The 24947-nt window shown below is 46.2% G+C and overlaps 1 protein-coding gene across 12 annotated transcripts in view; it reads right to left on the reverse strand.

Moving 5' to 3' along the window:
* Positions 1-24947, reverse strand: part of serac1 (serine active site containing 1) — a 232373-nt gene that overhangs the window by 73226 nt on the left and 134200 nt on the right. For all 12 annotated transcript variants that reach the window (XR_013499660.1, XM_078230002.1, XM_078229996.1 and 9 more), the window contains 4 exons: positions 11340-11502; positions 10906-11056; positions 9703-9829; positions 5557-5657 (listed from right to left, as the gene is read on the reverse strand). Coding sequence is in view for 11 of the 12 variants with exons in the window: in XM_078230002.1 (XP_078086128.1) it covers positions 5557-5657; positions 9703-9829; positions 10906-11056; positions 11340-11502 (542 nt within the window). In the remaining variant the exon portion in view is untranslated. The remainder of the gene's footprint in view (positions 1-5556; positions 5658-9702; positions 9830-10905; positions 11057-11339; positions 11503-24947) is intronic.

Genomic DNA, 24947 nt, shown 5'->3' on the forward strand with positions numbered 1-24947 from the left:
AGAGTGCAAAGGAGATTTACCAGGATGCTGCCTGGTTTGGAGGATCGGTCTTATGAGGAAAGGTTGAGGGAGCTAGAGCTGTTCTCTCTGGAGCGGAGGAGGTTGAGGGGAGACTTAATAGAGGTTTATAAAATGATGAAGGGGATAGATAGAGTGAACGTTCAAAGACTATTTCTTTGGGTGGATGGAGCTATTACAAGGGGGCATAACTATAGGCTTCTTGGTGGGAGATATAGGAAGGATGTCCGAGGTAGGTTCTTTACTCAGAGAGTGGTTGGGATGTGGAATGGACTGCCTGCAGTAATAGTGGAGTCAGACACTTGAGGAACATTTAAGCAGTTATTGGATAGGCACATGGAGCACACCAGGATGATAGGGAGTGGGAGAGCTTGATCTTGGTTTCAGATAAAGCTCGGCACAACATCGTGGGCCGAAGGGCCTGTTCTGTGCTGTACTGTTCTATGTTCCATGTTCCATGTTAAGAGTCAATTACCGGAGGGCACAGATTTAAGGTGCGAGAGGCAAGTTTTAAAAGAGATGTACGAGGCAGATTTTTTACACAGAGTAGTGGGTGCCTGGAAATCGTTGCCGGGGGGGATAGTGGAAGCGGATACGGTAGTGACTTTTAAGGGGCGTCTTGACAAATACATGGATACGATGAGAATAGAGGGATATGGTCCCCGGAAGGATAGGGGGTTTTAGTTCAATCGGGCAGTGTGGTCGGTGCAAGCTTGGAGGGCCGGAGGGCCTGTTCCTGTGCTGTAATCTTCTTTGGTCTTTGAGTCTGCTTTGCCACTCAACAAAATCATCATGGATCTGATAATCCTCAACTCCACCTTCCTGCCTTATCTCCAAAACCCTTGATTTCCTTACTGAATAAAAATGTCTTTTTTTTCATTCATTTACAGGACATGAGCGTCACTGACTGGGCCAGCATTTATTGCCCTTCCCTTACTGTGCTTCATTTCAGAGGACATATGAGAGTCAGCCATATTGTTGCACTTCTGGAGTCACATGTGGGGCACACTAGGGGCCCTATTTTACCATTTTGATTTTAAGTGCTGGGTGGACTTGAAACTGGGAGTGGGGTGGGGGGAGGGGGGTTTGGGGGGGTGGGGGTGGTCGGGGGCTGCCCCCAACACCGGCACCCCCACCCCCCCTCCTCCTCCTGACTGGGGCACCGGCACACTCAGTGCCCTATCCCTCGTCCTCCCTCCTGCTTCTCCATCCCCCTCTCTGACACCGGGGGAGACAGCACCTGGACCCCCACCCTCCCTCATTCTCTCTCTGACCCCCAATACCTGGACAGAGACCCCCCCCCCCCTCTACCACCCTTTCTGCACCTAACATAAAGGCCACAGAGGCCCCTCACCCAACCCTCCTTGCAACCCCCCACCTCCCCACGGAGAACAAACGACCAATACGCTCTGCCATACATCTGGGCAGTCTCGGGGTGGGCGTAGCACCTGTTATTATGAACATGGCGACCACCACACCGTCGCTGGTGGCAAGGCCTTTCACGCCCATGTTTGTGGGTGTGGCGGCGGCCAGGACCCTGCCACCATTCCAATTGATAACTAAACAGCTGGGTGTGAAGTGCTATGCCCACCCCGACATGACCATTGAGGCCTGTGTTCGGGCAATGACTGGGGTTGTCGGCCCCTCAGCCATTGTCGTGGCCTCAAAGATGTACGGCAAGGCCGTATTCTTTTTGAAGGCCGAGCGGGCGGTCCACCTTGCCCTGGGCAGGACGTTCCTGGAGGTGGACCTTTAGAGGCCACCGCCCATCGAATTGTCATCTCGAACATCCCGCCCTTCATCCCAGTGGAGCTCCTCCTCCCCCATCTCCAGGTCTGGTCCGGGGTGGCGCCGATCCCGCTCGGCCTTCATGTCCCGCCCTAAGGTACATGTACTCCTTCCGGCACCAGGTCTATGTCCACCTGGCCCAGGAGGACAGCCTGGAAAGGGGCTTCAAGGGGACCACCTACAGGGTCTTCTGGCCGGCGGACAGCGTGCAGTGCCATGCGTGTAAGGAGACGTTGCACATTAAAAAGAACTGCCCCACCTCCAAGGCCGCCAACCCCCACCCAAGGCGGCCGCAGCTGGTGCCGCAGCCCCCTCTTCCCCCTAACCAAGTACCACCTGGCCCCCGCAAGGCCGGCAGCAGCTGCCATCTTGGCTGCCGGTGGGGGGGGGGGGCCTCAGGGAAAACCAAGACCTCCGGCCCCCCTCCAACACCATCAACCAGGCCCGTTGACACGTCACGTCCTGTGCTGGACACGGCGTCGTGGGTTCCTGGTTCTGGGCATGGGGGGTATGCGACCACGAGCCGGCGACAGAGACACCTCCTGGGGAGGAGAAGGGAAAGAAAAAGGGGCAGGACAGGAAGGAGAGGAGCAGTGCGAGGGGCATCCCCTGCCAGGGGGTTGTCCCTCAAGGAGAGGCGCTAACCTTAGGGGAGGGGGAACTTGACACCAGTGGGGCTCCCCACACCCTCTCCCCTAGCTTAGAGGTGGTGGCGCCTACGCCCCTCTCCCAATTTGTGCCATCCCCTGCCCTACCCCCACCCGTCTTCGTGCCTTGCCCCCAGAATGGGGGCAAGAAAAAAGTCAAAAAGAAACATGTGCTGCCACAGTCCTCCAAGCCGGACTCCCTGGGGCCGGGTGAGAGCGGGGGTCTCGTTCCACCCGGTGCATTTCAGCACCCCGGAGGAGTTCCTTTGTAGTCTGCTGGGGGACTGTGGCAGCACCCCATTGTTTGGGTCCTTGGGCAACGGTGGTGAGGAAGGCCCCCCTCTCTGTCCCGACCTCTGATGCTGGGCGCCCCCATCCTTGGGCCGGAGGATTCTCCGGACTTATGGGGTGCCCAGGGGTCTGGGGCACAGCGGGGGACTGAGCCGCCGCCGCCGCCCTCGGACCCAGAAACTATCTAAATGCTTTTTTAAAAATAAAATTGTACCCGCCTCGACTACTACTTCTGGCAGCTTGTTCCAGACACTCACCACCCTCTTTGTGAAAAAATTGCCCCCCTGGACACTTTTGTATCTCTCCCCTCTCACCTTAAACCTATGCCCTCTGGTTTTAGACTCCCCTACCTTTGGGAAAAGATATTGACTATCTACCTTGTCTATGCCCCTCATTATTTTATAGATCTCTATAAGGTCACCCCTCAGCCTCCTACGCTCCAGAGAAAAAAGTTCCAGTCTATTCAGCCTCTCATTATAACTCAATCCATCAAGTCCTGGTAGCATCCTAGTAAATCTTTTCTTCACTCTTTCTAGTTTAATAATATCCTTTCTATAATAGGGTGACCAGAATTGCACACAGTATTCCAAGCGTGGCCTTACCAACTTCTTGCACAACTTCAACATGTATTCAATGTCCTGACTGATGAAACCAAGCATGCCGAATGCCTTTTTCACCACTCTGTCCACCTGTGACTCCACTTTCAAGGAGCTATGAACATGCACCCCCAGATCTCTTTGTTCTGTAACTCTCCCCAATGCCCTACCATTAACTGAGTAAGTCCTGCCCTAATTCAATCTACCAAAATGCATCACCTTGCATTTGTCTAAATTAAACTCCATCTGCCATTCATCAGCCCACTGGCCCAATTGATCAAGATCCCGTTGCAATTGGAGATAACTTTCTTAAGGTAAATGAGCCCTGATGATAGCGTCCGGGACTTTGTGCCTTTCTGAGTGCAAAGCCAATTTTGCCAGCAAAACAGCCAGTACATAGAACATAGAACATAGAACAGTACAGCACAGAACAGGCCCTACGGCCCACGATGTTGTGCCGAGCTTTATCTGAAACCAAGATCAAGCTATCCCACTCCCTATCATCCTGGTGTGCTCCATGTGCCTATCCAATAACTGCTTAAATGTTCCTAAAGTGTCTGACTCCACTATCACTGCAGGCAGTCCATTCCACACCCCAACCACTCTCTGCGTAAAGAACCTACCTCTGATATCCTTCCTATATCTCCCACCATGAACCCTATAGTTATGCCCCCTTGTAATAGCTCCATCCACCCGAGGAAATAGTCTTTGAACATTCACTCTATCTATCCCCTTCATCATTTTATAAACCTCTACTAAGTCTCCCCTCAGCCTCCTCCGCTCCAGAGAGAACAGCCCTAGCTCCCTCAACCTTTCCTCATAAGACCTACCCTCCAAACCAGGCAGCATCCTGGTAAATCTCCTCTGCACTCTTTCCAGCGCTTCCACATCCTTCTTATAGTGAGGTGACCAGAACTGCATACAATATTCCAAATGTGGTCTCACCAAGGTCCTGTACAGTTGCAGCATAACCCCACGGCTCTTAAACTGCATCCCCCTGTTAATAAAAGCTAACACACTATAGGCCTTCTTCACAGCTCTATCCACTTGAGTGGCAACCTTTAGAGATCTGTGGATATGAACCCCAAGATCTCTCTGTTCCTCCACAGTCTTCAGAACCCTACCTTTGACCCTGTAATCCACATTTAAATTAGTCCTACCAAAATGAATCACCTCACATTTATCAGGGTTAAACTCCATTTGCCATTTTTCAGCCCAGCTTTGCATCCTATCTATGTCTATTTGCAGCCTACAACAGCCCTCCACCTCATCCACTACTCCACCAATCTTGGTGTCATCAGCAAATTTACTGATCCACCCTTCAGCCCCCTCCTCTAAGTCATTAATAAAAATCACAAAGAGCAGAGGACCAAGCACTGATCCCTGCGGCACTCCGCTAGCAACCTGCCTCCAATCCGAAAATTTTCCATCGACCACCACCCTCTGTCTTCGATCAGACAGCCAGTTACCTATCCAATCGGCCAACTTTCCCTCTATCCCACACCTCCTCAGTTTCATCATAAGCCAACCATGGGGGACCTTATCAAACGCCTTACTGAAATCCATGTATATGACATCAACTGCCCGACCTTCATCAACACACTTAGTTACCTCCTCAAAAAATTCAATCAAATTTGTGAGGCACGACTTGCCCTTCATGAATCTGTGCTGACTATGTTGGAGTAGTACAATCAGGGGAGGTGAGAAACCGGGCATGTTTCTCGTCTCTCGCCCAATCTTACCACTTTGCCTTTCTGAAAGTTTGGCCGATTGAGCTCGTAAGATCATGTTTGCTGTTTTTTAGATGAGGGGCGCGATCTTACCAGCTGTTCACACACAACGCTGCTACTACAAGCGAGGACCAAGAATTTGGTACTCAGACAAACCCCCGTTCACTGCAGTGGGACCAGAAAATCCCACTGGCGTGAATGGCCAGAAGATTCCACCCGAGATGTTTTAAATGATCTTATAACAATATACAATAGTGTGGAAAGTTTTTCTAGTTTCCTTCCTTAACCACACTACCAAAATATTATCCAGGCATTCATTTTCCCTTGTGTAAATTGACTGCTATAATTGGCTTAATCAAGAGTCAAGACTATCTCATCAGAACATGATATTGCTCCACATAAATGCTAATTTTCTTATCAAACTGTTGTTTGTACCGTAGATATAATAAAATATTGTATGGACTTGAATAAGGATCAAGTGTGTACCTTTCATTCTCTACAGGGCACTTGGATCTCCAGTCGCTAAGATGACTGTCATACTCCACTGATAATATCCTTAGACCGGGACAGTCTGCAGCCAACCAAGTCTGAATGCAAATCAGCAATACAGAAATATTAAAGCAAAAGAGAAGGACTATCACAGAAAATATTTAAAATGACTTCTAAGCTCACAACCACTATAAATGGCCTTATCCTGTACATAGTTAGAAGAATGTTTAATAAAAGTTAACATTTACCAGCAGTTTTGCCTGCCATCAAGCCTACAAGGGCAACTAAAGCAAATATCCACAATGAAGATAACAGAAATTCTAGAACATGATCTGATGAAATCTGCTGACTGCTGTTCACAACAGCACTTTTTGCTCCACTTTGAAGTAAGTTTGGCTTGCGCTAGTATGTTTGCAATAGAGAATGGTGCTTCAAGTCTTAAATTGCAATAACTTCTTAAAGGAGGAGAGGTAGAGTGATTAAGGATATAGGTATTTCAAGGTATGGCTGTTAATGATTGAGCAAGGCAAATGGGGAATGCTCAAAAGAATTGTACCAATGCAGAGATCTTGGAGAATTGTAAGGCTACGGGAGTTACAGAAATAGGGAGGTGAAAGGCATGAAAGGATTTGAAAATAAAAATGAGAGTTTTAAAATTGCTGCATTGCCAGAGTAAGAGCCAGTGTAACTCAGTGAGCACAGGGGTTATGGTGAACGGGAGTTAGGATAACTACAGCTGAGTTTTGGATGGAAGTCCAGGGAGTTACAGACCTGGAGCTATAACTTAATATTAGTGTTAGGAAAGATAATGGGATCTTTACTCAAAAGGTATAACAGAAAAACATCAAGAAACTGAAAGTATACTCCAAAAGAGCACAAAAGCAAAATACTGCAGATGCTGGAAATTTGAAAACAGAAATTCTGGAGATATTCGCAAAATACTGCAGATTCTGGAGTCTGAAACAAAAACAGAAAAGTGCTGGAAAATCTCAGCAGATCTGACAGCATCTGTGGAGAGATATTGGAGCCTATGGGCCCGATTTTACCATTACGTCGTGCCCGTTTTCGGGCGCAAAAACGTGGCAAAGTCAGGCATGAGGCCATTAACGTGATCTGCACCCGCACAGATGCCCACTTTACCGAGGTCCGGGAATGGCCGAGATCCAATTCGTGCCCGAAACGGGTGCAACGGCAATTTAAATGTATTTGCATGCATTTAAATTGAATTAATGAACTGCCCGCCCAACTTTATCAGCATTTCACCCTTTACCATCGCGTTTGTGCCTCCAGATTCGGCACAAAACAGACATGCTCAGCAAAAGGTGTTTCGGGCACTCCAGCTGCTGAAGAGGTAAGTTCAGCGCTTCCAATGGCTCTCTGACTCAGATCGGTGGTGGGGAGATGGGGAGGCGGGCCCGATCGTTCTTTGTTTGGGGGGGGGGGGTCAGATGTATCTCTGGTGGATGGGGGGAGGGAGGACAGTTCACTTTCTGGTGGGGGGGGGGGCCAGAGAGGACAGAGGGAGACCAGATTGTCGTCTGTTGGGGGGGGGGGGGGGGGCGCGGCGGAGGCGGGTAGATCATTCTCTGGTGAGGGGAAGGGCGGGAGAAGGGAAGCCTGATCATTTTCTGGTGGGGGGGTCCGGTCAGATGTATCACTGGTGGATGGGTGTGGGGAGGGGGGGGGGGGGGGGGGGGCCAGATGGATCTCGGGGGGGGGGGGGGCGGGGGAGAGCAAGGGCAGGAGGAGTCTGCTTCTGCGGGCAATCGGTGGGGAGGGAAAGGGGGCAGAGGGTTGCGATCGGTGTGGGTAGTGGGGGGGGGGAGGGGTGGGATGGGTGGATAAGGGGGAACGTTATGTTGTAGGGGTGGGGGTGATGTCTGTGGGGGCCATCACTCCTGGGCCACTTTATCCGCTTTTTGCGGCCCGGGAGCGATTTTCAATTTTTTTTCCTAACTGCTCCAATCGTTTCAGGCGTGATAAGCCCCGCCCACAGCGCAATTCAGACTCGCAATTTTTTTTCCAGGCTAAGTGTGTATGAGGGCGCCTGAAAGCAGATTTCCAAATCAGATCTGAATTGCGCCCAGATTCAGCACTTAGAATTAAAATGGTAAAATCGGGCCCTATGTTTCGAGTCTGGATGACCCTTCATCAGAGTTGAGAGCAAAGAATATCAGACAAGATTTATATTGTGAGGCTTGGGGGGCAAAGGAAATGTAAATAGTGATGATGAAGACTGAGAAAAGTGCTAAAGGCATTCATTAAGTGATCAGAATGTGTGAATAGCAGAACAGAGGTATAGATCGTTAAGAGACTATGGGGGTGGGGGGGTGGGGGGGGGGGTGGGGAGGAGACTAAAGAGCGAATTTGGTGAAGTGGAATAGAAGAATAAAAAGTTATAAAAATGGATGAATGAGATTCATTTCTTCCTTTATCTCATTCATCAATTTTTATAATTTTTTATTCTTCTATTTTTCCACTTCACCAAATTTGCTCTCCAGCCTGTCTCCAACAACCTCCCCACCCTCCCGCCCACCTTAGGGCAACTGCCACATTCCCCAGGTGGTCCCTTAACAATCTGTACCTCTGTTCTGCCATTCAACATTCCGATCACTTAATAAACAGGGTGATCTGTGGTCGATTAGATGCTGCATGACACATCTCAGCTGGTACTGCCTCCGCCGAGGTTAGGGGTTCTGGAGTGGGTCTGCAGGACACTCGCTCAGAAACTTTCATATGAGTTACCAGATTTAGGATAGAAAATAAAAAAATCCATCACTGAATAGTTTAATTAATGTCTCAATGGCATAATTCTAAGTGTGATAGTAGAAAAGATCATGGGCCTGAAATCTGAATTCACTTGAATTCTGATCGTGGACAAATAACAATTTTATTTGAGCTTCCTGTCCCTTCTGTTCAAAAATAACATAACTGTACTAATATGAGAATGTCAAAACACTCTGATAAACCTCTTTACATTGCAAGAATGCCTCTAAGACACAAGCCTTTTAATATGGATTTACTCCAATTCATTGCCATCAATCCAAAGTGGAGTTATTTTCACCCAGATCACAGTATAGTTTGCTTTACACAATAATATAACAACTGAACACTGTTCATTTCATGAGTGAATGAGGCTCAATCATAAAGAGATCCTTCACCAATGAAATGTTTGAGTTGATCTTGGATGTGGAAGCGCTGGAAAGAGTGCAGAGGAGATTTACCAGGATGCTGCCTGGTTTGGAGGGTAGGTCTTATGAGGAAAGGTTGAGGGAGCTAGGGCTGTTCTCTCTGGAGCGGAGGAGGCTGAGGGGAGACTTAATAGAGGTTTATAAAATGATGAAGGGGATAGATAGAGTGAACGTTCAAAGACTATTTCTTCGGGTGGATGGAGCTATTACAAGGGGGCATAACTATAGGGTTCGTGGTGGGAGATATAGGAAGGATATCAGAGGTAGGTTCTTTACGCAGAGAGTGGTTGGGGTGTGGAATGGACTGCCTGCAGTGATAGTGGAGTCAGACACTTTAGCATTTAAGCGGCTATTGGATAGGCACATGAAGCACACCAGGATGATAGGGAGTGGGATAGCTTGATCTTGGTTTCAGATAAAGCTCGGCACAACATCGTGGGCTGAAGGGCCTGTTCTGTGCTGTACTGTTCTATGTTCTATCTTGGAAAGGAATATTTCACTTTGTTTTACTTTTCATCGGTGGTGGATGCATAATTTTTTTTAAATAGTTCAACTATACAGTGCCAGCTCCTTTTGGCACTCTTAGGTCCTTGGAACATTTCATAATGAATAAATAATAAGTGAATATAATACTGATCTTGAAAATAAAATATAATACATCCAATTGCCTGAAAATCTGGAGGAAGCAGACTTAATAATAACTTTCAAAATGAAATGCAATAAATAGTTGATGGGGAAAAAAATTACAGGGCTATGAGGAAAGGGTAGGGAAGTAGGATTATTACAAAGAGCCAGCATAAAAGCGATCAGCTGAATGACTTCCTCTATACTGTACAATTCTGTGATAATCACAAACAAGTTTCTACATTTACAGTTGGGTTAAGTATAATAAAATGCTGATCACAATAAAAGGGATCACAATCAAAATAGTTCAGACAGATTTTACCAATACCTTTGGCCAACATTCTGTATAATTGGTATCTTTATCCTCCATATCACTGAGGTCCTTCTGCCGCCATGTTTTAAAAGCTGCTCCCAACAGACCGTGGATAAAAAGAACATCCGCTTTTATTGGCTGACTGCACACAAAAAATAGATCAGGATCTGTACTCTTCTGGAACATGCAGAAAGGCTGCAGAACATTTGGCAGTTATGAAAAAAGCTGAGACTGATTGAACAAAATAATCTCAAATTTTTACTGTGAGGTTTGTCAGAATTGGAAAAGTTATTAGAAACCCAGCAATAATGCAGACTCTGCAAGTATATTTAAAGAAAGTAAATTTGAAACTCAGGAAAATAAATAATTTCAAAATCTGAAGCAGTGAAAAAGAGTGAAATCTAATTTTTATTTTATATGTACCTCAAAATGCAAATCTAGAATACCTATTTAGTACTTTGCATTGGTGTTTAATAGGGACCAAATATCACGAGAAGGGAGATGGTGGGGCTAATACATGGGCTGAAAATTGATGGGTGGGAAGTATTGGAAAGGTTGATTACGCTTAGATTGGATAAGTCACTAAGTCCGGATGGCTTATGTTCAAGGGTAAGGAGTGGGAATTGTGGAGGGGATTTCCATAGCCTTCCAATCGCCCCAAGAAAGCGAGGAAGCACAAAATGATCCAAGGACAGAGTGTTAAGTTGTTATGTTGGGAATTTGGTGCAGAGACGGAAGTGATACATCAAGGTATCACAGAATCATAGAATCCCTACAGTGCAGAAAGAGGCCATTTGGCCCATCGAGTCTACACCGACCACAATCCCACCCAGGCCCTATCCCCATAACCCCATGCATTTACCCTAACTAGTCTCCCTGACACTACGGGGAAATTTAGCATGGCCAATCCACCTAATCCGCACATCTTTGGACTCTGGGAGGAAACTGGAGCACCCGGAGAAAACCCACGCAGTCACATTATAATACCAAAAAAGATCAAATTAATTTACAGATCCTGTGCACTAAGATTTGGTCTGCACTTGAAGGGACTGTGTGTTAGAATACTGGACCAAATAGATTAACTTACAAAGCAACAAGTTACACAACTGAAGGTAAAATGGCAGGAATAATGTTCTTACAAGGTCAGTTTATTAAATAACTTTCCCGTCGTTTGTGTGTTATTTCCAAAGAACAAAGAGCATTTCAACATCCATTTACCTGCTCCTATGCTGAGGATGAAGAATATATACACCGTCCTCATACTTCTCCTTCACAGTGTCCCTATCAAGATTAGCCAAGGCTCTTGCCGCATGTGAAGCCTGAATAACATGTGGTGATTTCATTGCTTCCGCTAGTATACCAATCCATCCTATAATTAAATAATCCTGTACCTTAGATTACAGATTCCATTAACTGTCACTTCTTCAGTACAAATAACGTATTCAACAACATTAATGCCTTCACAATATTTTGAAGTCAGTGGATAAACAATAATTTGAATATGCTGATAACAGTTAGTGGAAATTGATTATGAACAGCTATAATAAAAGGATATAGCCTTCTCACAATTACATAAACTGTATAAAGTGCTAGACTAATCTTCATTCTTTCATAATAATCAGGAAATATGACATATAATGCTTTCACTTCACCTGATTGAGCTATGGCTAAGTGAAGGTGTTCATGTAAAGCCAAGTTTCCAATTGTCCGAATGATATTTCTTTGAATTTTCTGAGAATCATGACGCAGCTGGTATATTTTCTGAAGCAGTTGCAGACCTCCATTCATTACAATCTTGTCACAGTGGCTTGGAACCTGGTATTAGTGCCAGTTAAAGAGAAAGTAATTTTAGCTTAAAGAAACCTGTACAAATATTGTAGAGATAGCATCACAGTGCAAAATGACAAAATACTATTGAAAAAAGATACCACTTTTCAAAAACAAATTAATTACACTTGCATTTATTTAGTAGTAAAAAATGCATCTATTTCATACCCTACCCTTCTTAAATAACGGGACCACATTAGATAGGACTCTAAAATCGGCCCCGCAGGTGGAGGAGGTGGTTAAGAAGACGTATGGTGTGCTGGCCTTTATCAATTGAGGGATTGAGTTTAGGAGTCCGGGGATAATGATGCAGCTATATAAGACCCTCGTCAGACCCCACTTGGAGTACTGTGCTCAGTTCTGGTCGCCTCATTACAGGAAGGATGTGGAAAAGATTGAAAGGGTGCAGAGGCAATTTACACGGGTGTTGCCTGGATTGAGTGGCATGCCTTATGAGGATAGGCTGAGGGAGCTCGGTCTTTTCTCCTTGAAGAGACGTAGGATGAGAGGAGACCTAATAGAGGTATATAAGATGTTGAGAGGCATAGATCGGGTGGACTCTCAGAGACTTTTTCCCAGGGTGGAAATGGCTGCTACGAGAGGACACAGGTTTAAGGTGCTGGGGTGTAGGTACAGGGGAAATGTTAGGGGGAAGTTTTTCACATAGAGGGTGGTGGGCGAGTGGAATCAGCTGCCGTCAGTGGTGGTGGAGGCAAACTCAATAGGGTCTTTTAAGAGACTCCTGGATGAGTACATGGGACTTTATAGGATGGAGGGTTATAGGTAGGCCTAAAAGGTAGGGATATGTTCGGCACAACTTGTGGGGCTGAAGGGCCTGTTTTGTGCTGTAGTTTTCTATGTTTCTATATGGCGCGCGACTCATAGGTCGACAGTTCAGAGGTGCCACAGCGAAAAACCGCACCGACCTCCTCAGAAGACAAACACGGGACACGGCGGACAGAGTACCCTTCGTCGTCCAGTACTTCCCCGGAGCGGAGAAGCCACGACATCTTCTCCGGAGCCTTCAGCATGTCATTGATGGAGATGAACATCTCGCCAAGGCTATCCCCACACCCCCACTGCTTGCCTTTAAACAATCGCACAACCTCAAACAGACCATTGTCCGCAGCAAACTACCCAGCCTTCAGGAGAACAGTGACCACGACAGCACACAACCCTGCCACAGCAACCTCTGCAAGACGTGCCAGATCATCGACACGGATGCCCATCATCTCACGTGAGAACACCATCCACCAGGTACACGGTACATGCTCTTGCAACTCGGTCAAAGTTGTCTACCTGATACGCTGCAGGAAAGGATGTCCCGAGGCATGGTACATTGGGGAGACCATGCAGACCCTATGACAACGGATGAATGAACACCGCTCGACAATCACCAGGCAAGAGTGTTCTCTTCCTGTTGGGGAGCACCTCAGCGGTCACAGGCATTTGGCCTCTGATCTTTGCGTAAGCTTCTCCAAGGCAGCCTTCACGATACACGACAACGCAGAGTCGCTGCGCAGAGATTGATAGCCAAGTTCCGCACACATGAGGACGGCCTCAACCGGGATCTTGGGTTCATGTCACACTATCTGTAACCCCCACGACTTGCCTGGGCTTGCAAAATCTCACTAACTGTCCTGGCTGAAGACAATACACATCTCTTTAACCTGTGCTTAACTCTCTCTCCACTCACATTGTCTGTACCTTTAAGACTTGATTACCTGTAAAGACTCGCATTCCAACCATTATTTTGTAAATTGAGTTTGTGTCTTTATATGTCCTGTTTGTGAACTGAAATCCCACTCACCTGATGAAGAAGCAGCGCTTCGAAAGCTAGTGGCTTTTGCTACCAAATAAACCTGTTGGACTTTAACCTGGTGTTGTGAGACTTCTTACTGTGTTTACCCCAGTCCAAAGCCGGCATCTCCATATCATATCCCTGTTCATACATGGTTTCCTGTTGGGAAACATGCGGATTTGCTACTTTGGCACACAGTCTTCTACACAATTGCTAATAAAGTCAATTACTGTGGTGGGCTCTGTATTGGGCTGCAGGGGTAATTATGATGGTAGTCAGGACATTTGCAGCATGTAGATAGGGAGGATTTAATATGGGGGGGGGTAGGTATGTGAAGCACTCTTGAGCGGGGTTCATCTCTGCTGTAGGTAATGATGCACATAGCCTTTAGATGGGGTGGATAGAGGTCCACATGGGGCATCGGCACTTTGCAGGTGATGGGCTCAGCGGGGGGAAGGTCAGAATGTCACCACAACAATGGGATCCAGTATTACTGGGCAGAATAACTGGGAGTAATTCTACTTTTGCATTGTGATGCTCCAGGACTTCAACATTATTATTCCTACAAAATCCCATCTTCAAACTCTGTGGCCTAGGGCTCGGATCCTCCCTATGCGACTGGATCTTAGACTTCCTAACCCACAGACTGCAATCAGTAAGGATAGGCAATAACACCTCCTCCACGATTATCCTCAACACTAGTGCCCCACAAGACTGTGTCCTCAGCCCCTTACTATACTCCTTATACAGATTATTACTTGAATGGGAATAAATTGAGAGAGGTGGATACTCAACGAGACCTTGGAGTCCTTGCGCATCAGTTGCTGAAAGCGCGTAGGTACAACAGGCAGTAAAGAAGGCAAATGGTATGTTGGCCTACATAGCGAGAGGATTTTATAGTGATAAGGATGTCTTGCTGCAATTATATAAGGTGTCCTTATCTGAGGGTGGATGTCCTTGCTTACCAGGCTGATTCCTGGGATGGCAGGTCTGGAGGAGAGACTAAGTCGGTTAGGATTATATTCACTGGAGCTTAGAAGAATGAGAGGGGATCTCATAGAAACTTATAAAATTCTAACTGGGTTAGAACATTCAGAAAGAATGTTCCCAATGGTGGGGGTGTCCAGAACTAGGGGTCATAGTTTGAGGATAAGGGGCAAATCTTTCAGAACTGAGGTGAGGAGAAATTTCTTCACCTCAAGTGTGGTAAATGTGTGGAATTCACTACCACAGAATGTACTTGAGGCCAAAACGTTGTTTTGGCAAGGTGTAAAAGTAACAGGGTTGTTGTGGTGGGAGATTTTAACTTCCCCTATATTGACTGGGACTCACTTAGTGCTAGGGGAGTGGATGGGGCAGAGTTTGGAAGGAGCATCCAGGAGGGCTTCTTGAAACAGTATGTAGATAGTCCAACGAGGGAAGAGGCCATACTGGACCTGGTATTGGGGAATGAGCCCGGCCTGGTGATCGATGTTTCAGTAGGGGGGCAGTTCGGGAACAGTGACCACAATTCAGTAAGCTTTAAGGTACTGATGGATAAAGATAAGTGTAGTCATCAAGTTAAGGTGCTAAATTGAGGGAAGGCTAATTACAACAATATTAGGCAGGAACTGAAGAATGTAGATTGACGGCAGATGTTTGAGGGCAAATCAACATCTGGCATGTGGGAGGCTTTCAAGTGTAAGTTGATAGGGATCCAGGACCGGCATATTCCTGTAAGGATGAAGGATTTAAGAAGGGTATGGCAAGTTTTGGGAACGTTGGATAATGAGAGATATTATGAGCCTAGTCAAAGAGAAAAAGGAAGCATTTGTCAAAGCTAGGAGGCTGGGAACACACGAAGCAAGTGTGGAATACAAGGAAAGTAGAAAGAATCTTAAGCAAGGAGAAAGGAGGGCTAAAAGGCGTCATGAAAAAGCATTGGCCAGCAGGATTAAGGAAAATCCCAAGGCTTTTTATACATATATAAAGAGCAAGAGTGTAGCCAGGGAGACGGTTAGCCCACTCAAGGACAAGGGAGGGAATCTATGCGTGGAGCCAGAGGAAATGGGCGAGGTATTAAATGAGTCAGTATTTACCAAAGAGAAGGACTTGGTGGATGATGAGTCTGGGAAAGGATGTGTAGATAGTTTGAGTCATGTTGGGATCAAAAAGGAGGAGGTATTGAGGTTCTTGAGAAACATTAAGGTAGACAGGTCCACAGGGCCTGATGGGATATACCCCAGAATACTGAGAGAGGCAAGGGGGGAAATTGCTGGGGCCTTGAGAGAAATCTTTATATCCTCACTGGCTACAGGGGAGGTCATGATGTGGAGATGCCGGCGTTGGACTGGGGTAAACACAGTAAGAAGTTTAACAACACCAGGTTAAAGTCCAACAGGTTTATTTGGTAGCAAAAGCCACACAAGCTTTCGGAGCTCCAAGCCCCTTCTTCAGGTGAGTGGGAATTCTGTTCACAAACAGGGCATATAAAGACACAGACTCAATTTACATGAATAATGGTTGGAATGCGAATACTTACAGCTAATCAAGTCTTTAAGAAACAAAACAACGTGAGTGGAGAGAGCATCAAGACAGGCTAAAAAGATGTGTATTGTCTCCAGACAAGACAGCCAGTGAAACTCTGCAGGTCCAGGCAACTGTGGGGGTTAAGCTTTAAGCCGATAGTGTGACATGAACCCAATATCCCGGTTGAGGCCGTCCTCGTGTGTGTGGAACTTGGCTATCAGTTTCTGCTCTGGGGAGGTCCCAGAAGATTGGAGAATAGCCAATGTTGTTCCTTTGTTTAAGAAGGGTAGCAAGAATAATCCAGGTAATTACAGGCCGGTGAGCCTTACATCGGTGGTAGGGAAATTATTGGAGAGGATTCTTCGAGACAGGATTTATTCCCACTTGGACATAAGTGGACGTATTATGAGAGGCAACATGGTTTTTTGAAGGGGAGGTCGTGTCTCATGAACTTGATCGAGTTTTTCGAGGAAGTGACGAAGATGATTGATGAGGGTAGGGCAGTGGATGTTGACTACATGGACTTCAGTAAGGCCTTTGACAAGATCCCTCATGGCAGACTGGTGCAGAAGGTGAAGTCGCATGGGATCAGAGGTGAGCTGGCAAGGTGGATACAAAACTGGCTCGGTCAAAGAAGACAGAGGGTAGCAGTGGAAGGACGCGTTTCTGAATGGAGGGCTGTGACAAGTGGCGTTCCTTTGCTATTTGTAATATATATAAATGATTTGGAGGAAAATGTAACTGGTTTGATTAGTAAGTTTGTGGACGACACAAAGGTTGGTGGATTTGCGGATAGCGATGAGGACCATCAGAGGATACAGCAGGATACAGATCGGTTGGAGACTTGGGCGGAGAGATGACAGATGGAGTTTAATCCAGACACAAACGTGAGATAATGTATTTTGGAAGGTCTAATACAGATAGGAAATATACAGTAAATGGCAGAACCCTTAAGAGTATTGATAGGCAAAGGGATCTGGGTGCACAGGTACACAGGTCACTGAAAGTGGCAATGCAGGTGGAGAAGGTAGTCAAGAAGACATACGGCATGCTTGCCTTCATTGGCCGGGGCATTGAGTTTAAAAATTGTCAAGTCATGTTGCAGCTTTATAGAACCATAGTTAGGCCACACTTGGAATATAGTGTTCAATTCTGGTTGCCACACTAGCAGAAGGATGTGGAGGCTTTGGAGAGGTACAGAAAAGACTTACCAGGATGTTGCCTGATATAGAGGGCATTAGCTATGAGGAGAGGTTGGAGAAATTTGGTTTGTTCTCACTGGAATGGCGGAGGTTGAGGGGCGACCCGATAGAAGTCTCCAAGATTATGAGAGGCATGGACAGAGTGGATAGTCAGAAGCTATTTCCCAGGGTGGAAGAGTCAATTACTAGGGGACACAGGTTTAAGGTGCAAGTGACAAGGTTTAATGGAGATATACGAGGCAGATTGTTTTTACAGAGAGTAGTGGGTGCCTGGAACTCATTGCCGGGGGAGATAGTGAAAGCGGGTATGGTAGTGACTTTTAAGGGGCGTCTTGACAAATACATGAATAGGATGGGAATACAGGGATATGGTCCCCGGAAGGGTAGGGGGTTTTAGTCAAGTCGGGCAGCATGGACTTTAGTTAAGTCGGCAGGCTTGGAGGGCCGAAGGGCCTGTTCCTGTGCTGTAGTTTTCTTTGTTCTTTGTTGTCTGATTTCAAAAATAAATTGGATCTATTCCCTGGGACTAATGGGATCAAAGGATATGGGGGGAAGGGGGGAACCAGGATATTGAATTTGATGATCAGCCATGATCAAGTAGGCCGAATAGCCTACTCCTGCTTCTAATTTCGATGTTTCCATGTTACACCTATGACAGTGTGGCCAAATTCCCCTCCAACTCATTTTCAAGTTTGCTGATGGCACCACCCTAGTGGGTCGGACCTCAAACAATGATGAGACAGAGTACAGGAAAGAGAGGGGGAATCTGGTGAATTGGTACAACAACAATAAGCTCTCCCTCCATGTCAGTAAACGAAGGAGATAGTCATCAACTTCAGGAAGTGCGGTGGAGAGGATTTGCCCCTGCCTCGAACTACAGGGATGAAATGTAAATGGTCAAGAGCTTCTAGTTTCTAGGTGCCCAGATCATCAACAACCTGTCCTGGTGCCTCCATGCCGATGCTATAGTTAAGAAAGCCCACCAACTTTCTCAGGAGGCTATGGAAATTCGGCATGTCCACGAAGACTCTCACCAACTTTTACAGATGCACCATAGAAAGCGTCCTTTCCGGATGTATCACAACTTGGTATGGCTCCTGCTCTGACCAAGACCGCAAGAAACTACAAATGTGAATGTAGACCAGTCCATCACGCAAACCAGCCTCTCATTCATTGACTCTGTCTACACTTTCTGCTGCCTCAGAAAAACAGCCAGCATAATCATGGACCCCAAGCACACCAGACATGCTCTCGTCCACCTTCCTCCATCAAGAAAAAGATACAAACGTCTGAGGTCATGTACCAACCGACTGAAGAACAGCTTCTTCCCTGCTGCCATTAGACTTTTAGTAAGAGTTTTAACAACACCAGGTTAAAGTCCAACAGGTTTATTTGGTAGCAAATACCATAAGCTTTCGGGGAGCTGCTCCTTCGTCAGATGGAGTGGAAATCTGCTCTCAAACAGGGCACAGAGACACAAAATCAAGTTACAGAATACTGATTAGAATGCGAATCTCTACAGCCAACCAGGTCTTAAAGATACAGACAACGTGAGTGGAGGGAGCATTAAGCACAGGTTAAAGAGATGTGTATTGTCTCCAGACAGGACAGCCAGTGAGATTCTGCAAGTCCAGGAGGCAAGCTGTGGGGGTTACTGATAGTGTGACATAAACCCAACATCCCGGTTTAGGCTGTCCTCATGTGTGCGGAACTTGGTTATCAGTTACTGCTCAGCGACTCTGCGCTGTCGTGTGTCGTGAAGGCCGCCTTGGAGAACGCTTACCTGAAGATCAGAGGCTGAATGTCTGTGACCGCTGAAGTGCTCCCCCACAGGAAGAGAACAGTCTTGCCTGGTGATTGTCGAGCGGTGTTCATTCATCCGTTGTCGTAGCGTCTTTTAGAACTTTTAGAACATAGAACATAACAGCGCAGTACAGGCTCTTCGGCCCTCGATGTTGCGCCGACTTGTGAAACAAATCTAAAGTCCATCTAACCTACACTATTCCAATATAGTGGGCGGCACGGTAGCACAGTGGTTAGCACTGCTGCTTCACAGCTCCAGGGACCTGGGCTCGATTCCCGGCTTGACTCGCTGTCTGTGTGGAGTTTGCACATTCTCCTCGTGTCTGCGTGAGTTTCCTCCGGGTGCTCCGGTTTCCTCCCACAGGCCAAAGAAGTGCGGGTTAGGTTGATTGGCCATGCTAAAAATTGCCCTTAGTGTCCTGGGATGCAAAGGTTAGAGGGATTAGTGGATAAATATGTTGGAATATGGGGGTAGGGCCTGGGTGGGATTATGGTCGGTGCAGACTCAATGGGCCGAATGGCCTCTTTCTGTACTGTAGGGTTTCTATGATTTCTAATATCTTCCATATGTTTATCCAATGACCATTTAATGGCCTTAATGTTGGCGAGTCCACTACTGCTGCAGGCAGGGCATTCCACATCCTTACTACCCTCTGAGTAAAGAATCTACCTCTGACATCTGTCCTATATCTATCATGATGTGGAGATGCCGGCGTTGGACTGGGGTAAACACAGTAAGAAGTTTAACAACACCAGGTTAAAGTCCAACAGGTTTATTTGGTAGCAAAAGCCACACAAGCTTTCGAGGCTCTGAGCCCCTTCTTCAGGTGAGTGGGAATTCTGTTCACAAACAGAACTTATAAGACACAGACTCAATTTACATGAATAATGGTTGGAATGCGAATACTTACAACTAATCTTAAAGACTGGATTAGTTGTAAGTATTCGCATTCCAACCATTATTCATGTAAATTGAGTCTGTGTCTTATAAGTTCTGTTTGTGAACAGAATTCCCACTCACCTGAAGAAGGGGCTCAGAGCCTCGAAAGCTTGTGTGGCTTTTGCTACCAAATAAACCTGTTGGACTTTAACCTGGTGTTGTTAAACTTCTTACTATATCTATCACCCCTCAATTTAAAGCTATGTCCCCTCGTGCTAGCTATCACCATCCGAGGAAAAAGGCTCTCACTGTCCACCCTATCTAATCCTCTGATTATCTTATATGCCTCTATTAAGTCACCTCTTAACCTTCTAACGAAAACAGCCTCAAGTCCCTCAGCCTTTCCTCATAAGACCTTCCCACCATACCAGGCAACATCCTGGTAAATCTCCTCTGCACCCTTTCCAATGCTTCCACATCCTTCCTATAATGCGGCGACCAGAACTGTACGCAATACTCCAAGTGCGGCCGCACCAGAGTTTTGTACAGCTGCAACATGACCTCATGGCTCCGAAACTCAATCCCTCTACCAATAAAAGCTAACACACCGTACGCCTTCTGAACAACCCTATCAACCTGGGTGCCAACTTTCAGGGATCTATGCACATGTACACCGAGGTCTCTCTGCTCATCCACACGACCAAGTATCTTACCATTAGCCCAGTACTCTGTAATCCTGTTGCTCCTTCCAAAGCGAATCACCTCACACTTTTCCGCATTGAACTCCATTTGCCACCTCTCAGCCCAGCTCTGCAGCTTATCTATATCCCTCTGTAACCTGCAACATCCTTCCGCACCGTCCGTAACTTCACCGACTTTAGTGTCATCTGCAAATTTACTAACCCATCCTTCTACGCCCTCATCCAGGTCATTTATAAAAATGACAAACAGCAGTGGCCCCAAAACAGATCCTTGCGGTACACCACTAATAACTGAACTCCAGGATGAACATTTCCCATCAACCACCACCCTCTGTCTTCTTACAGCTAGCCAATTCCCGATCCAAACCGCTAAATCACCCTCAATCCCATGCGTCCGTATTTTCTGCAATAGCTTACCGGGCTTTACTGAAGTCCATATACACTACATCAACTACTTTACCCTCATCTACCTCTTTGGTCACCTTCTCAAAGAACTCAATAAGGTTTGTGAGGCACGACCCACCCTTCACAAAACCGTGTTGACTATCCCTATTCAAATTATTCCTTTCTATGTGATTATAAATCCTATCTCTTATAATCCTTTCCAATACTTTGCCCACAACAGAAGTAAGGCTCACCGGTCTATAATTACCAGGGTTGTCCCTACTCCCCTTCTTGAACAAGGGGACAACATTTGCTATCCTCCAGTCTTCTGGCACTGTTCCTGTAGACAATGGCGACACAAAGATCAAAGCCAAAGGCTCTACAATCTCCTCTCTAGCTTCCCAGAGAATCCTAGGATAAATCCCATCCGACCCAGGGGACTTATCTATTTTCGCACTTTCCAGAATTGCTAACACCTCCTCCTCATGAACCTCAATCCCGTCTCGTCTAATAGCCTGTATCTTAGTATTCTCCTCGACAACATTGTCTTTTTCCTATGTGAATACTGACGAAAAATATTCATTTAGCGCCTCTCCTATCTCTTCGGACTCCACGCACAACTTCCCACTACTGTCCTTGACTGGCCTTAATCTTACCCTAGTCATTCTTTTATTCTTGACATACCTATAGAAAGCTTTATGGTTTTCCTTGATCCTACCTGCCAAAGACTTCTCATGTCCCCTCCTGGCTCTTCTTAGCTCTCTCTTTAGGTCCTTCCTGGCTAACCTGTAACTCTCAAGCGCCCTAACTGAGCCTTCACGTCTCATCTTTACATAAGTCTCCTTCTTCCTCTTCACAAGAGATTCAACTTCTTTAGTAAACCACGGTTCCCTCGCTCGACCACTTCCTCCCTGCCTGACAGGTACATACTTATCAAGGACACGCAGTAGCTGTTCCTTGAACAAGCTCCACATTTCAATTGTGCCCATCCCCTGCAGTTTCCTTCCACATCTTTTGCATCCTAAATCTCGCCTAATCACATCATAATTTCCTTTCCCCCAGCTATAACTCTTGCCCTGCGGTATATACCTATCCTTTTCCATTGCTAAAGTAAACATAACCGAATTGTGGTCACTATCACCAAAGTGTTCACCTACTCCAAATCTAACACCTGGCCTGGTTCATTACCCAGTACCAAATCCAATGTGGCCTCGCCTCTTGTTGGCCTATCTACATACTGTGTCAGGAAACCCTCCTGCACACATTGGACAAAAACTGACCCATCTAAAGTACTCAAACTATAGCTTTTCTAGTCAATATTTGTAAAGTTAAAGTCCCCCATAACAACTACCCTGTTACTTTCGCTCCTATCCAGAATCATCTTTGCAATCCTTTCCTCTACATCTCTGGAACTTTTCGGAGGCCTATAGAAAACTCCCAACAGGGTGACCTCTCCTTTCCTGTTTCTAACCTCAGCCCATACTACCTCAGTTGAATGGACCTACCTTATATTAAGTTGATCTTTCTGTACATCCTAGCTATGACTGTAATACTACATGCTGCATCCTCTCTTGTCCTTCTTCCCTAAGTACTCTATGAAAGGTATGCTTTGTCTGTATAGCATGCAAGAAACAATACTTTTTACTGTATACCAATATGTGACAATAATAAATCAAATCAAACCAAAAGGACAGTGAGGGAGGGAGCATCGAACTTTGACCTGAAGTAACTGAAGTAAAGCTGTAGCATCACCATTTTGAAATCCCAGAGCAATAGTGTCCAACAAAAAATAAAAAATATTTGGAATTAAGAATCTACTAATGACCATGAAACCATTGTCGATTGTTGGAAAAACCCATCTGGTTCTTTTAGGGAAGGAGATCTGCCATCCTTACCTGGTCTGGCCTACATGTGACTCCAGAGTCACAGCAATGCGGTTGACTCTCAACTGCCCTCGGGCAACTTGGGATGGGCAATAAATGCTGGCCAGCCAGCGACACCCATGTCCCATGAATGAATAAAGAAAAAACATCACTTCTGTCCGGCCGGGGTATCAGGCAGTGTGGGAGGAATGTCATTTTGGGCTATGGGGTCCCTTCTTGGGATGCACTGTCACTTGTTGGTGTCACCACAGTGGACAGGTTCCAGATCAGTTATGAAGGAGAGGCACATCGTTGCCCAAGGAACAACTGAAAGCCAATCCTTTCCTTTAGCACTGTTAAAGGGATAGACAGAACTCACTAGCTTCACATCAAAGTTGCAACATCGACAGAGTATAAGGTAGGAATGCAGCCTTGGTGAATGCAGGCAATAGTGAAGGGGGCACAGCTGCAATATTTCTGCTATTCCATCAATGAAGTGAAGTCATGGGTTCACAATAAATGTCATTCATCACTTCCACTCATTGATCATGAGCAACTGAAAGGTCATTAACATGCCATAGCGTCATAGAAATACACAGTACGGAACCAGGCCCTTTGACCCAAGGATTAATCCGAGATAGTCAGCACGGATTCGTGAAGGGCAAGTCGTGCCTCACAAATTTGATTGAATTTTTTGAGGAGGTAACGAAGTGTGTTGATGAAGGTAGGGCAGTTGATGTCATATACATGGATTTTAGTAAGGCGTTTGATAAGGTCCCCCATGGTCGGCTTATGATGAAAGTGAGGAGGTGTGGGATAGAGGGAAAGTTGGCCGATTGGATAGGTAACTGGCTGTCTGACCGAAGACAGAGGGTGGTGGTCGATGGAAAATTTTCGGATTGGAGGCAGGTTGCTAGCGGTGTGCCGCAGGGATCAGTGCTTGGTCCTCTGCTCTTTGTGATTTTTATTAATGACTTAGAGGAGGGGGCTGAAGGGTGGATCAGTAAATTTGCTGATGACACCAAGATTGGTGGAGTAGTGGATGAGGTGGAGGGCTGTTGTAGGCTGCAAAGAGACATAGATAGGATGCAAAGCTGGGCTGAAAAATGGCAAATGGAGTTTAACCCTGATAAATGTGAGGTGATTCATTTTGGTAGGACAAATTTAAATGTGGATTACAGGGTCAAAGGTAGGGTTCTGAAGACTGTGGAGGAACAGAGAGATCTTGGGGTCCATATCCACAGATCTCTAAAGGTTGCCAGTCAAGTGGATAGAGCTGTGAAGAAGGCCTATAGTGTGTTAGCTTTTATTAACAGGGGGTTGGAGTTTAAGAGCCGTGGGGTTATGCTGCAACTGTACAGGACCTTGGTGAGACCACATTTGGAATATTGTGTGCAGTTCTGGTCACCTCACTATAAGAAGGATGTGGAAGCGCTGGAAAGAGTGCAGAGGAGATTTACCAGGATGCTGCCTGGTTTGGAGGGTAGGTCATATGAGGAAAGGTTGAGGGAGCTAGGGCTGTTCTCTCTGGAGCGGAGGAGGCTGAGGGGAGACTTAATAGAGGTGTATAAAATGATGAAGGGGATAGATAGAGTGAACGTTCAAAGACTATTTCCTCGGGTGGATGGAGCTATTACAAGGGGGCATAACTATAGGGTTCGTGGTGGGAGATACAGGACGGATATCAGAGTTAGGTTCTTTACGCAGAGAGTGGTTGGGGTGTGGAATGGACTGCCTGCAGTGATAGTGGAGTCAGACACTTTAGAAACATTTAAGCGGTTATTGGATAGGCACATGGAGCACACCAGGATGATAGGGAGTGGGATAGCTTGATCTTGGTTTCAGATAAAGCTCGGCACAACATCGTGGGCCGAAGGGCCTGTTCTGTGCTTTACTGTTCTATGTTCTATGTTCTATTGTCCATGCCGACCAGGTTTCCTAAATGGAACTATTCTCATTTGCCTGCGCTGGGCCCATATCCCTCTAAACTTTTCCTATCGATGTACCTGTCCAAATGCCTTTTAAATGTTATAATTGTATCCACCGCTACTACCTCCTCTGGCAGCTCAACCCATATATGTACCATCCTCTGTGTAAAAAGTTGCCCCTCAGGTCCCTTTTAAATCTTTCCCCTCTCACCTTAAACCTATGCCCTCTAGGTTTGGACTCCCCTACCCTGAGGCAAAAACCTTAGCTACTCACCTTATCTATGGCCCTCATGATTTCATAAACCTCTATATCGTCACCCCTCAACCTCCTATGCTCCAGAAAAAAAAAGTCCCAGCCTATCCA

The sequence above is a fragment of the Mustelus asterias genome, chromosome 15, assembly GCF_964213995.1.
Source record: "Mustelus asterias chromosome 15, sMusAst1.hap1.1, whole genome shotgun sequence".
Classification (NCBI taxonomy): Eukaryota; Metazoa; Chordata; class Chondrichthyes; order Carcharhiniformes; family Triakidae; genus Mustelus; species Mustelus asterias.